At 40.2% G+C, this 11,961-nt stretch overlaps 1 protein-coding gene across 1 annotated transcript in view; it reads left to right on the top strand.

Moving 5' to 3' along the window:
• Positions 1-11,961, top strand: part of ZC3H14 (zinc finger CCCH-type containing 14) — a gene marked incomplete at its 3' end in the record, with an annotated part of 55,000 nt that continues 43,039 nt past the window's right edge. The window contains exons 1-5 of the mRNA XM_006879217.1: positions 1-36; positions 411-453; positions 8,266-8,380; positions 10,617-10,657; positions 11,886-11,957. Coding sequence (XP_006879279.1) covers positions 1-36; positions 411-453; positions 8,266-8,380; positions 10,617-10,657; positions 11,886-11,957 — 307 coding nt within the window. The remainder of the gene's footprint in view (positions 37-410; positions 454-8,265; positions 8,381-10,616; positions 10,658-11,885; positions 11,958-11,961) is intronic.

The following is an 11,961-nucleotide window of genomic DNA, read 5'->3' as shown; positions in this document are numbered from 1 at the left end:
ATGGAGATCGGCACCGAGATCAGTCGCAAGATCCGGGTGAGGCACGACGCGGCGGGGGTCAGCGGGCCGAGGAGGGGAGTGGCGCCGGGCCCGGCGGGCCGGGGACGCGCGCGCGCGCGGTTGTCAGGAGTAACGGGGGACGGCGGGCCCGGCCTGGTCGTCGCGGCCTGGCGGTCAGTCCCGGCCCCTCCCGACGGGTCTGTCCTCCCGCAGGCCGCCTCGGGCCCGGCTGCAGATGCGGCCTGGGAGCGCGCGGCCGGCGGCGGGGGAGGAAGCGCCCCGGGAAACGGAAGGACGCAGGCCCGTGGCCGGGGGCCCTCGCGCTTCCCCGCCGGAGAGAGGGCGGCGCGCCCGGGGCGAGTGGGGTGGGGGCGCGCCGCCGTCTGACCGCCTCTTCTTCCCTCCCGCAGAGTGCCATTAAGGGGAAACTGCAAGAACTGGGAGCTTACGTGGGTAAGTCCTCCGCTTCCCGGTTGTGATGAGCCGGGTAACGTTAGTTTCTGCACTTGGGCGAGTGTGCGCCAGCGTCTTTCCCTCTTCTTTCCCGACAGATCCCGTCCCTCCCCAGCTTCCCTCTTAAGGCGTTTTTTTCATGTTCAGTTTGGTTTTGGTTCCTCCCTGCCTCATTCGTGTCCCTTGGCATTTGTCTTCAGGACCAGAGCTTTCCACATGCAGGTTGGAGACCTGGGGGTCCACTTCACTCCCTTCCTGCCTCTTCCCCTCCCAGCCTTGTGCAGTGGTCTGCATTCTCTCTCTCTCTCTGTTTGTCTGTCTCTCTACCTCTCCTGTTCTTTTGTTCCTTGTAATTTGAGTGTTTACTCTAGGCCACTACTTAACTCTTCCGTGCTCATTAATTTTCAATTCTCAGGAGGACACCAGGTACATGATAATATCCCCAGCTGTCCAAGGGAGGGAACTGAGATTTCCCTGTATGAGCAAGGTTTTAGGGTTAAGGCCTGAGTCTCCTTGGCCCCGAAGCTGGTGCATTAGTCTATAAAAATAGTAACTACCCTTCGCGATGAGGTTGTCAACGATTTCATCTTGCTTTGATCCACACGTAAGCCCCCGGGTACCAGCAATCAAGAATTCAGAAAGCTTGTTGCATTGAGAAAGTCTGCTGTCAAGGACCTGCCAAAGTGCCCGCGAGCAATGCTGTCAGTTTAAAGACTGAGGTGCACCTGATTTAGACCATGGTCGACTTAGTCACTTGCTGTGTGTCTGAAAGTTGGACATTGAATTAAGAATGACAACAGGAGTTGATGCCTTTGAGTTGCGATGTTGGCAAAGAGTGTGGAATAACCCGTTCACTGCCAAGAAAATAAGCGAGTACGTCTTAGAGAAAGGGCATTCGTGTTGCTCATTGACGGTCAAGAGGCCAAGCTTCATCTCACATACCAGTTCTTGGAAAAAGACACCATGTCTGGAAAGACACATTGTTAGCAAAAGAGAGGAAGACGTTCAGGGGAGTGGATTGACATGGTGACCTTATCAGTGGGCTCTCGGGATGACATGAGGATGACACGGTATAGGGCAAGGTTCAGGTCTGTGAGTCATAGTGTTGCATGACTCAGTGGCATCTAACAACAGCCACCATTTTTGAGAGCAGTTCATGAGTGGGAGATACGAAGGCCCTCTGAAGTCAAAACTGTTCCTGTAGGAATATGAAGATGGTACCTGTCATCTTTTTACTGTGTTCACATTTGCATTTTGTACTCTTTACTCTAGGTACAGTTGTTACTAGCACATGAGCCTAAATCATAACGGTCACACCAGACTCTTAACTAGAAATCATGTTACCACCACATCTACTTGCAGTTTAAAACTGCTTTCACTTAAGAATGTGATTGAGCAGTAGTAACATTTCTCCTCACTAATCCTGGCCCTTGTTTGCATCTTGTAAGTATTTCATGTGAAGAGATAGGAGACATATTTGTATGCTAAAGGATAAAGAATAATCTCACACACTTTGGGTATGTTGCTAGAAGGGGGCCAATCCTTGGGAAAGTGAAGGACTTTTCATAGTTGGAAAGGGGGAAGGTCATCTAAAGAGAAGACAGTGAGGTGGTTGGATACAGGTCCTGTAAGTAACAGGAGGCTCAGGCGTGCCAGAGGTGATGAGGATGTCGAAAGTTAATGAGAATTTACATAGCAGAACTGTACGCCAGCTCAGTGATTTCTACAGATTCAGTTCAGTGGTAATGATTACATTTAGTTTTTTCAAGTTGTACCTTTTTACAAGTTGTACAGGTCTTGAAATGATTTTTCTCCCATGAATGTAACAAACGCTCTGTACCTTTGTTACTTATAAACCTTGGTGGCAAATTGGTTAGTTCTTTAAAAGTACAATGCTCAAGGCTCCTAATGATTACATGCTGACCACTAACAGAAAAGTGGATAGTTTGTTTTAATCCACCAGTGTTTCTATAGGAGAATGCTACAGCCCTCCAGATCTGCAAAAATGACTGAGCTCATCACTGTTGAGTTGGAACCAACTCACAGCCTATCCCCCAGCTCGTTTTGAGAGTTCATAAATTGCGGAAGAGATTGCCCATCTTCTGAGTAGATTCAAACTCTATTTGGTTTAGAAGCATAACTTCCTACAACTACTTTAGGATTACAGCCTTTGAAACTCTGTGGGACGACTGCAGAATATTACTGTGAGGTAGAGCAACCAGAGGAAATGGTTTTGTGGTTTTGGGGGTGTTTTTGTTTTGAGGTGAAGAGGACTTGGTTATTGTTAGGTTTAAAGAAGACTCCAGAAGATGTTTAAGGTTTAAAGATATCTTAGCAATAATTTTAGGAGTTCACCCAGCCTCCATGACTTATGAAATCTGGATTCCTGAATATTTAAAGTTGTGTTCTACATTTTTTCCTTCTTATGGTCAGTATTCCTGTAAATATTTCATTACTAAAATTTGATATCTGGTCAGAATGTGGAACATTATTTTTAATTTCTAAAAACTGAAGTTATACATAGTGATTTAGCTATACTAAGTAAGAAAATTCGAACAGAAAGATTTTTTTTTGTTTAAATAATGATATCAATGAATCTAATTCTTATTTTTAACTTGTGTAATGTGTTATATCAACATGTCCACAGTTTACATAGCTCAGTGAACAAGTATTTTCTAAATAACCAGTGGATGTATTGGTGCTAGAAAGTTATACAAGATAAAAAAAGATACGGTTAAAGGGGCAAGTGGATCAGGTCTTAACCTTTAAACCTTTCCAAGGGGTCAAAGTTTCAGGTTCTTCCTTACACAATTGGAGATAGTACCATATCCCTTCCATTGTTTTCCTGGACATTGTAAGTTAAATTTGAAAGCAGAAATGAGAATTTAGCAGTTTTCTTATAAAGTCAGATTGTAAAGACATTTTTGGAATACACAGTTGATTTTCATAGTAGTTCTACTTACGATAAATAATGGGTTAGTTAAATATGGTAGGTGTAAGTATTTTTAAAGAATTTTTTTTTAATTTGATTTTGGCTTTGGTTTAATTTCCTCCTCCTTGCCCCTCTATTTTAAAATAATCTTTAAAAAAAAAATCCTTAGATTTGCTTTCTGATGTAACATATAAATAGAAGCTCTTTGGAGTCTTTAAGGGAACCTGAAACCAAAAGGTTGAGAATTCTTTAGTTTGTAGAGTATTTGTCATATGCAGGGTACATTTCATTGTCTCTTATTAGAATTGTGAGACAGATGAGAAAATTGGACTCAGAGAGGTTAAAGAGGAAACTGAAACTGAATTTATTCATTATTCTTTCATTCCATTAACAAGGGGTGAATACCACCTATGTGCTGGGAACTTGTTTTGGGTAAAAAAAAAAAATCCACTGAAAACCTACACTAAGCATTCTTTTCCAATTCCAGCACATAAAAGCACAAACTGGGTTAAGCTTAAATCTACTCTTGCTAGTAGCCGCTGCTCTTTATATCTGAAAGGCTCTCTGTTGTGCAGGGCATTATCTGTTTTGTTGCTAACCAAAAAGTCAGTGATTCAAGTCCATCAGTAGTTCTTTGGGAGAAACATAAGCAGTCTCTGCCCACAAAGCTTTAAAATCTTTTTGTAGTTATGTGCTATTGAGTCTCCTGACTGACTGGAAGTGACCCTATGTACAGCAGCTCTGAAGCCCTGAGCCAGTCTCACTGGCTCTGACACACCTACCCCCACTGCCTCAGGTGCTACTGTTTCAATCCATTTCATCAGTGGTCTTCCTCTGCTGTGCTGTCTCTTCACTCTTCCGAGCATGATGTCCTTCTCCAAGGACCTGTGCCTCCTAGCCATGTGCCCAGAGCATGTGAGATGAGCTTCAAAATCCTAGCCTCCAAGGAGAAACTTGGTGTCACCCTCCCCAAGACAGACTTGTTTGTTTTCTTGGCAGTCCATGGTATGTTTAAGACTCTTCTCCAGCATTTTAGGAACCTGATGGATAAGGGTCACCATGAATCAGATTCAACTCCACAGCAGTGAGTTGCATTTGGTTTGAGTTATAATTCATATAAGGACTCTAAGTGGCCTCTAAATGGAGCTCTGGTGGTCTAGTGGTAGGAAACTGTGCTGCAATCCCGAAGGCACACAATTCAAATCCCCCAGTTGCTCGAAGGGAGGAGGATGGGCAGTTTCCTGTGTGATTTACTGCCTCTGAAAACCCGCTGGAGGGTCAGCTATAGCTTGGTTTCGACTTGGTGGTACTCAGCAACGACAGTGGCCTGGAGGGTCATCTGTGGGTCGGTTTCAACTTGATGATACTCAGTAAGCACGGTGACCTGGAGCATCAGCGGTGGGTTGATGTAACCATATAAGTGGGTAAGTGTTTGGCTGTTAACCCAAAGGTCACAGGTTTGAACCCACTCAGGGACTTTATGAGAGAAAGCCTGGCAATCTCCTGTGAAAGTTACAGCCTTGAAAAAAAAAATCTGTGGCTGGTTCTTCTGTCACATTGTATCTGTGACTCGACATATCTGTGTGAGGCCAGATTGACTTGATGGTGCCTCAAACAGCATCATTAATCCTCTCCACACATGGGGTGGCCATGATTCAGCTCTGACTCAACAGCGGCTGACAATAGTAAACATTACTTATCAGAAATCTTAGACCAAGAATTTTGAGTTTGTTAAAAATCTGGCTATAAGGTTAACCTAGGCCAAGACTGGAATATAATTGTAATAAAAATAACATTTGTTTTCTAGTTTTCAGAGTCTTTTCTCATAGTTTCATTATTGCTGGGCATAATTTGGGATCAAAATGGCAGGTAATATTTCTTTTACAAATAAAGAGTCTTGAAGGGGTCAGTCAGTCAGCATATTTTAAGACCAAAGAATGCAGGTTTGGGAATTTTATATGTTTCTGTTTATATTCATTTAATATACACTTGCTGACCTGAGGTAAAAATGTACAGAAGTCACTTCTCTGTGCTCCATGAAGACACCACCAAATTCTGCCCAGTGTTTCATGTGATCTCAGTATGCATCTCTGCTTTGTCTCAACTTGTTGACCAGTTTCTTGAGGGCATAGGCTTCTTTGTTATGCCCTTCGGACCTTGCAGAGAGTTTGCCATTTCATACATGTTGATGAAATAGGTAAGCGATAAAATATTTGAAATGAAAATATCCCAAGTTACTAACTTGTATTTAGCTTTTATTACCTGTATGTGCATATTATTCTTCTGAAAAGTGACTTTTAAGATAACTTTCTCTATGTTGCAAAGAATCCTGAAAGCTGTTAACATGATGAAAATAGTCCTTCAGTAAGTGTTTGAGATCTATTTTATGACACTGGATGAGATGCAAAGATGAAGAAACCTCCATTTTTAGAAGTGTTGTCTTGTTTGCCGTCAAGTCAACTGACTCATAGTTGAGCCACCAGCGGTTCATTTTTTCTTGCGCATTTTTTTTAAAGAGTAAGGTTGTGTGCGTGTGTAAAAAATACAGGACTTTAGTGAGACGGCATTTGTAACTTGGGACAATCATTGGTATTTTAGAATTAACTGTAAAGAAACCTTCAGATGCTGAAACAACCTAAATGCCCATCAACAAACGAATGGGTAGAGAAGCTGTGGTATATTTGCACAATGGAATACTATGCTGCATTGAAAAATAAGGAACTCATGCAATATTATTCAAAATGGGTGACCCTGGAGGACATTATGCTGAGTGAGGTATCTCAGTCACAAAGGGACAAATGCTATATGATGCCACTGTTGTAGAATGAGGCTGGCATCAGGGTGGGGGTAAGACTGAGAAAAACTGGATGAACTATGTTTACGGCATTGAAGTCTATGGGGGAGAGATAGTTTAAAAGTATTACATTTTAGGGCATTATGTTTATCGTAGGAGTATGCAATGAGGGTTGCAGAGTGGATTATATTTGGGGGTGGGGTGGGAGTGGGGTTAGGGGAGGTGTAGGGGGGGAATTGTGTACCCAATGAGGGAGTTCTTCTTTGCTTTTCAAGGAGAGGAGCAAACGGGGCGGGCGGGGAGAAGGGTGCAACAGTGAATGAATGGAATTCCAAAATCTCTGTAGATGTTCATTGAAATGAAAAAGAAACAAATAAAAAAGTACGCTGTTAGTGAACCTGTGAAGTCTTTCAGAATTCTGTATTATGTTTGCAGTTCGGTTTTTTAAGTTACCTTCTTATTTCCCATTGTATGTCAACTGAGAAAAATCCAGAACCAAAAAGAAATCTGTAACCAGCCAAACCAGTTGCCGTTGACTGGAGTCTGGTTCATGGCTACTCATACCTCAGAATAGAGTGGTGCACAGGGCTTTCAGTGCTGTGACCTGGGAGTAGATAGCCAGGCGTTTCTTTTCAGGCATCAGTGGGAGAACTTGAACTGCCAACTTTGCAGTGATTAGCTGAGTGTGTAAGTGTTGTGCCATCCAAGGACTCTCATCTACTGAGAAAACAACTTGATCATTTCTTACAACGTTATTGAGATAGAATGTGCATTGAACGGCACACATTGAAAGTTTACAGTTTTGTATGTTTTAAGGTGTGAAACTATCACTGAGGTAATGAATATGTCTGTTTCCTGAGGTCCATTGTATTTCTATGCTTCCTGTTCTTATCTTCATAACAGGTCGCCCATTTATATAAAATTTTTAGAACATAAAGACTAGTACATAGTGACAGAACAGTATTTTTTCATCACTTAGATGACTCAGAAAAAAGGACAGGGCTGCAAAAGCACCGTAACTTACTTTCTACTTGCTTGGTCCAAGCTAAGTGCCATAGGTACCCTAGAGATGCAAGAAGCTGAATCAGAAGTTAGCTACAAGGCTTATTCATCAGAATTGGTGGGAAGCCTTATTGATAACCTGTCAGGGACTGGGTGCTAATCTTTGCTGGCATCTCCCTTTCTCCACAGTGCATGCTTCCATCCAGTATTCTGATTTGACTCTTTCCTTTGTTAGATTGGGCTTTCTCATGTTACTTTTGCTTCTAGAACTGGAATTTTGATATTTCTCCTTGAAAGTTTAAATGTCTGATAGTACTTCTGAAATGAACCTATCAGCCAGTGTAGAAATAGTGAAGAGTATTTAAGGTATTAAAGAAAGAGTTTGTCTTGATGGGGTTATGATACATGGCTTTTACTTCTGTATCATATAGTGGGTTTGCTGCTTTGCTTATTTGATTTCGTTCTTACACCTCATTTCATCATAACACTGTATAGAAGGGTATAAAGGTAAAACAAATTGAGTTTAATTTATTTAACTGATCTTGAGGTTGAACTCTTTAAATAATGTAGAGTTTGGGGATAGGGGTTTTTTTGTTTTGTTTATTTGATGATGCTGGGAGTTTGTTTCCCATAGTAATGGAAATCTGTTTTAAGAAAGGATAAAAAAAAAAAAAAAGATAAAGGTGTTCACTTAAGAAATTAGTATTATTTGAAAATTAAACAAAAAAAATTAATAAATTTTGAAGAGGAAATGTCTAGGTACTTTCTGAAATTCTCTTTGAAATTAAATGAATGTTAAAAAGATTCTTTTTCCAGAGAGAATTCAGTGTCAAAAGTTTGATACTGTTATCTGTAATAAGTTGCAAGTATTTTTTAGTTCTAATTCCCGTTCCTCTAGAAATTGACTACTTTAGGAAAGAAGAGGGGAAAAAAATCAAAGTTAAACATCTTGCCCATCATCATTTTATCATAGCTGAGATAGGGATTCTTCTTAGTACTGTATTTTCAAACACTTCAGCATTGAGTAGAAGAAAATACTGAGGAAAATGTAAAACCGTTTTGATGTACCTTTCCTTTTAAATAGATGAAGAACTTCCTGATTACATTATGGTGATGGTGGCCAACAAGAAAAGTCAGGACCAAATGACAGAGGACCTCTCCCTGTTCCTAGGGAACAACACAATTCGATTCACCGTATGGTATGTTTCCACATGTATGTGCAGACCAAAATCTGGGACAAATCAGAGTAGGCATTATTGTCTGGAAAGAGTTACCTGGTGAGCACTTTAGGTTCATTGGGAAGGTTAGGTTCTGAGCAATGAGGGCACAGCTGGACTGCTAGAGTTTAATCCTGGCTCACCATTTGCCTTGATTTCTCCATCTGTAAAGTGGGGATAGTAAATGACCTCTTCTTCAGGATTATTATGAGGATTAAATGGGCACATGCCAAGTATGCCTGTCAGATAGCCCTCAGTCTTTGTTTGCTGTAGTCATTTTGTTTCTTTTGTAAACTGCTTTATAATTCCTTCCACCAAAAGTAACAGCATGCATTGTTTTGACATGAGTTGGATTCCATTATTTTTTCAAATAAGTTAATGCTAATGGGACAAGGACTTTTGTTTTTCAAAAGGATCCCTCTCTCCTTTTATTTTTCAACTTGGGTCTTCTTTTGGCAGACAAAAAAAAGTTACTTTTAAAATCTACACTTTTGAAGTAGGCTACTTTGTTTTCAGGTATAAGTTAACATAGTTTCCAATGCTCCTCCCAAACCCACATACTTTAGTTCAAAATAATAGATTTTAAAAAAAGATTTCCTTTTTTTTTTTTTTAAATTATTTATTTATTCATTCTTTTTATGTGTGTACCGTCAAATTGGATCTGACTGGTACAGGAGGCGATTGTTCCTCCTTCTTCAGCAGAGCATCTGGTGGATTTGAACCGCACACCTCTGGGAAGATTTCCTTTTAAGATGCCCTTGTCCTCATATGAAGGAAGGTAATGAAAATGGCCAAAGTATAGAGCAGGAGGTAGCCTTATAACCTGCAGACTGGGCGCCAAGGACAGCACTTGTTGATCAAGGAAGAGCTGAGAGGGAAGTGGCCTGCTTTGTTTGAGGCTGACGAAGCCCTTTGCTGCTGAGTCAGGGCTGTCTCAAGAGAATGTACTAAAGAATGGACAAAGCTGACTGGCTCATCTTTAACCCAGAGTTTACCTTCAAGATGTTTTTGCCCCAGCAGATGACTAAATGCTTTTAAGGTTTCATGAAGTCTTGCAAAAAATTCCACAGAATTCCACTAAGACTTTCTTGTTTTATTGCCCATATCTTGAAAATCACCGTTAGAACCACATTCCTCAAAATTTTGAAAAGGATACCACTTCAGTGTTGGTGACCTAGTCTGTTTGTAATTTGTCCTCCTTGGTGCATTTTCTCTTTTTCTAGTCTTAAGTGGTGCCCACATTATACATTTTTCATGACGTTGATTGCTGTTTCAACCTCAGGATCATTTTGGGTTTAAAGTTTCACTAATCTGAGATGAACTTGATATAGTAGATCCTTTCTGAGGTGACTTGATGAAATACTTTGTGGATATTTTTTACGTGATTAGGCTAATGGAATTATTTAAAACCAAAAGTAATGCAGCGTTTTCATATTTGAATTGTGTTGATGCAAGTGATGGTGTCTCCATTTTGACACTTTTCTTTCTCTGAGTTATGTGTTCAAAACTTCTGCCCCGAATAACCTGTTGATTCTCAGGAGCTCTGCAGTCATTGTGTTCTTGGAGGCCGTGGCAAGTGATTAGGTTTTGGGTGAAACACTATTAAAATTAGAACTTACTGATATTTTTAGGAAACAGGACTTCTTGGAAGGAATGTAAGGCAAATTTGTTTTTTACATAGCTACTATACTAGCTTATGTTAAAGGTAAAACTGCTAAAAGCATTAGTTTTAAAAGCAATAGAGTGAAATGGTAATAGTGTATTTTGAAATTATAACGTTTCTACCTTTCAGAATTAAGTTATCCAAGAAAGCATGTAGTTAAAAATAAATTTAAACCCTACTTACACGGTGATAACTACTTGCATAACATGTTTATGATACCTTGATCTCATTTCACTGTAAGCTACAGTGAGGCTTGAGGCTTCTATTCTTTGTCAGCCAGAGGAATGTGGACAGATGATAATCTTTAGCTTTATGTGTGCAGAGGCTAGATGTTGAACATCAAGAAAGAAAAAATAATCTGATTTTTGCAGCATTCTTGTTAAAAGCTTTTTTATTGATGGGAAACTTGGAAATTTTAATGCTGTAGCCACCAAATGTCATTATTGTTTATTGATATTTATGTAATTAATGATTTTTATAATGGCATCAAATTTAGAGTGACAGCTGAAATGTTTTGGATAAGGGAGGCTTTAATGATTTGCTTTTTTCTTTTAGGCTTCATGGTGTTTTAGATAAACTTCGCTCTGTCACAACTGGTAAGATTTGTAAAAAAATCTTTTTTTTTTCCTTGATAAGGCATATGATTTCTTTTTCTGAAGTAGCATTTATATTTCTTTGGAATAGAAAACATGAAGTTGAAAAAATAGTTCATTGAACAATTTTATGATTTTCTGAGCAATAAATTTAGATCAGAGGTTAGTTACAGGGAAATTAATTTACTGTAAGGAAATGAATATGAAAGTGTGAAAAGATTTAACTTAAAGGATGTCTCAGGATTTTATAATTGAAAATGATGCAGAATTTTAGTAATAGTGAATTAAGTAATTTTATGTTATAGGATAATATTTCATTTTTAAGAACCACATAGTGAGAGATTGAAGATGAGATCATATATATGCAAAAAGGGAACTCTGGTGGCCTAGTGTTAAGAACTTGCACTGCAATCCCAAATGCACGAGGTTCGAATTTACCACCTGCTCTGTGGGATGATGGGCAGTCTCCTCCTGAGTAATTTACTGTCTCTGAAAACCTGCTGGAGGATTAACTGTAATTCCAGCTCGATGGTACACAGCAACAGCATACATGCACAATATATACTTGTACATGGACTGGAGGCTAAGGGAGCCTGGTCCACGCCAGAGTCTTTGCAATTGCTTGCTGTGCATCAGAGAGCTAGAAAGTGGCTAAAGATGATAGAGAATTGATGCCTTTGAGCTGTGGTGCTAGAGAAGAGTACTAAATATACCATGGCATGCCGGGAGAACAAACAGATTCATCCTGGAGAGGGTGAAAATGGGCTACTCCTTGGAGGCAAGGATTCTGAGGCTTCATCTGACATACTTTGGGCATGTTGCAAGGAGGGACCAGCCCTTAGAGATGGACATCATTCTTGGAAAGGTGGAGGGACAGAAGGAGAAGACCCTCGATGAGATGGATTGACACAGTGGCTAAGGTAATGAGGGTAGATGTGTCAGAGACAGTAATGTTGGCACAGGATAGAGCAGGGTTCAGGGCTGTTGAACATAGGGTCACTATGAGTCGCAAGTGACTCAACGGCACATAATAAAAACAACAACAACATACTTTTTTAAAAGGTGTATATATACTTTCCCAAACATTTACCATTGGGATCCTGGTGCCTTTGGATTTTAAATATTTTAGTATTTTTTTGAGACACTTGTATTGATTTCTTATTGAAATGAAGAAGAGGATGGTTTAAAGGAATAAAAATAGATGGAAAAGATCATGTGCTTCTCTTTGCAGAGCCCTCTAGCCTAAAGTCATCCGATACCAGTATCTTTGATAGTAGTGTGCAGTTAAACAAGGGCAGCTTCAGCCG

Source organism: Elephantulus edwardii, unplaced genomic scaffold (assembly GCF_000299155.1).
Source record: "Elephantulus edwardii isolate Elephantulus edwardi_28Jun2011 unplaced genomic scaffold, EleEdw1.0 scaffold00002, whole genome shotgun sequence".
In the NCBI taxonomy this organism is placed as follows: Eukaryota; Metazoa; Chordata; class Mammalia; order Macroscelidea; family Macroscelididae; genus Elephantulus; species Elephantulus edwardii.
Note: the sequence above shows the minus strand (reverse complement) of the source record. Positions and strands in the feature narration are given on the sequence as shown.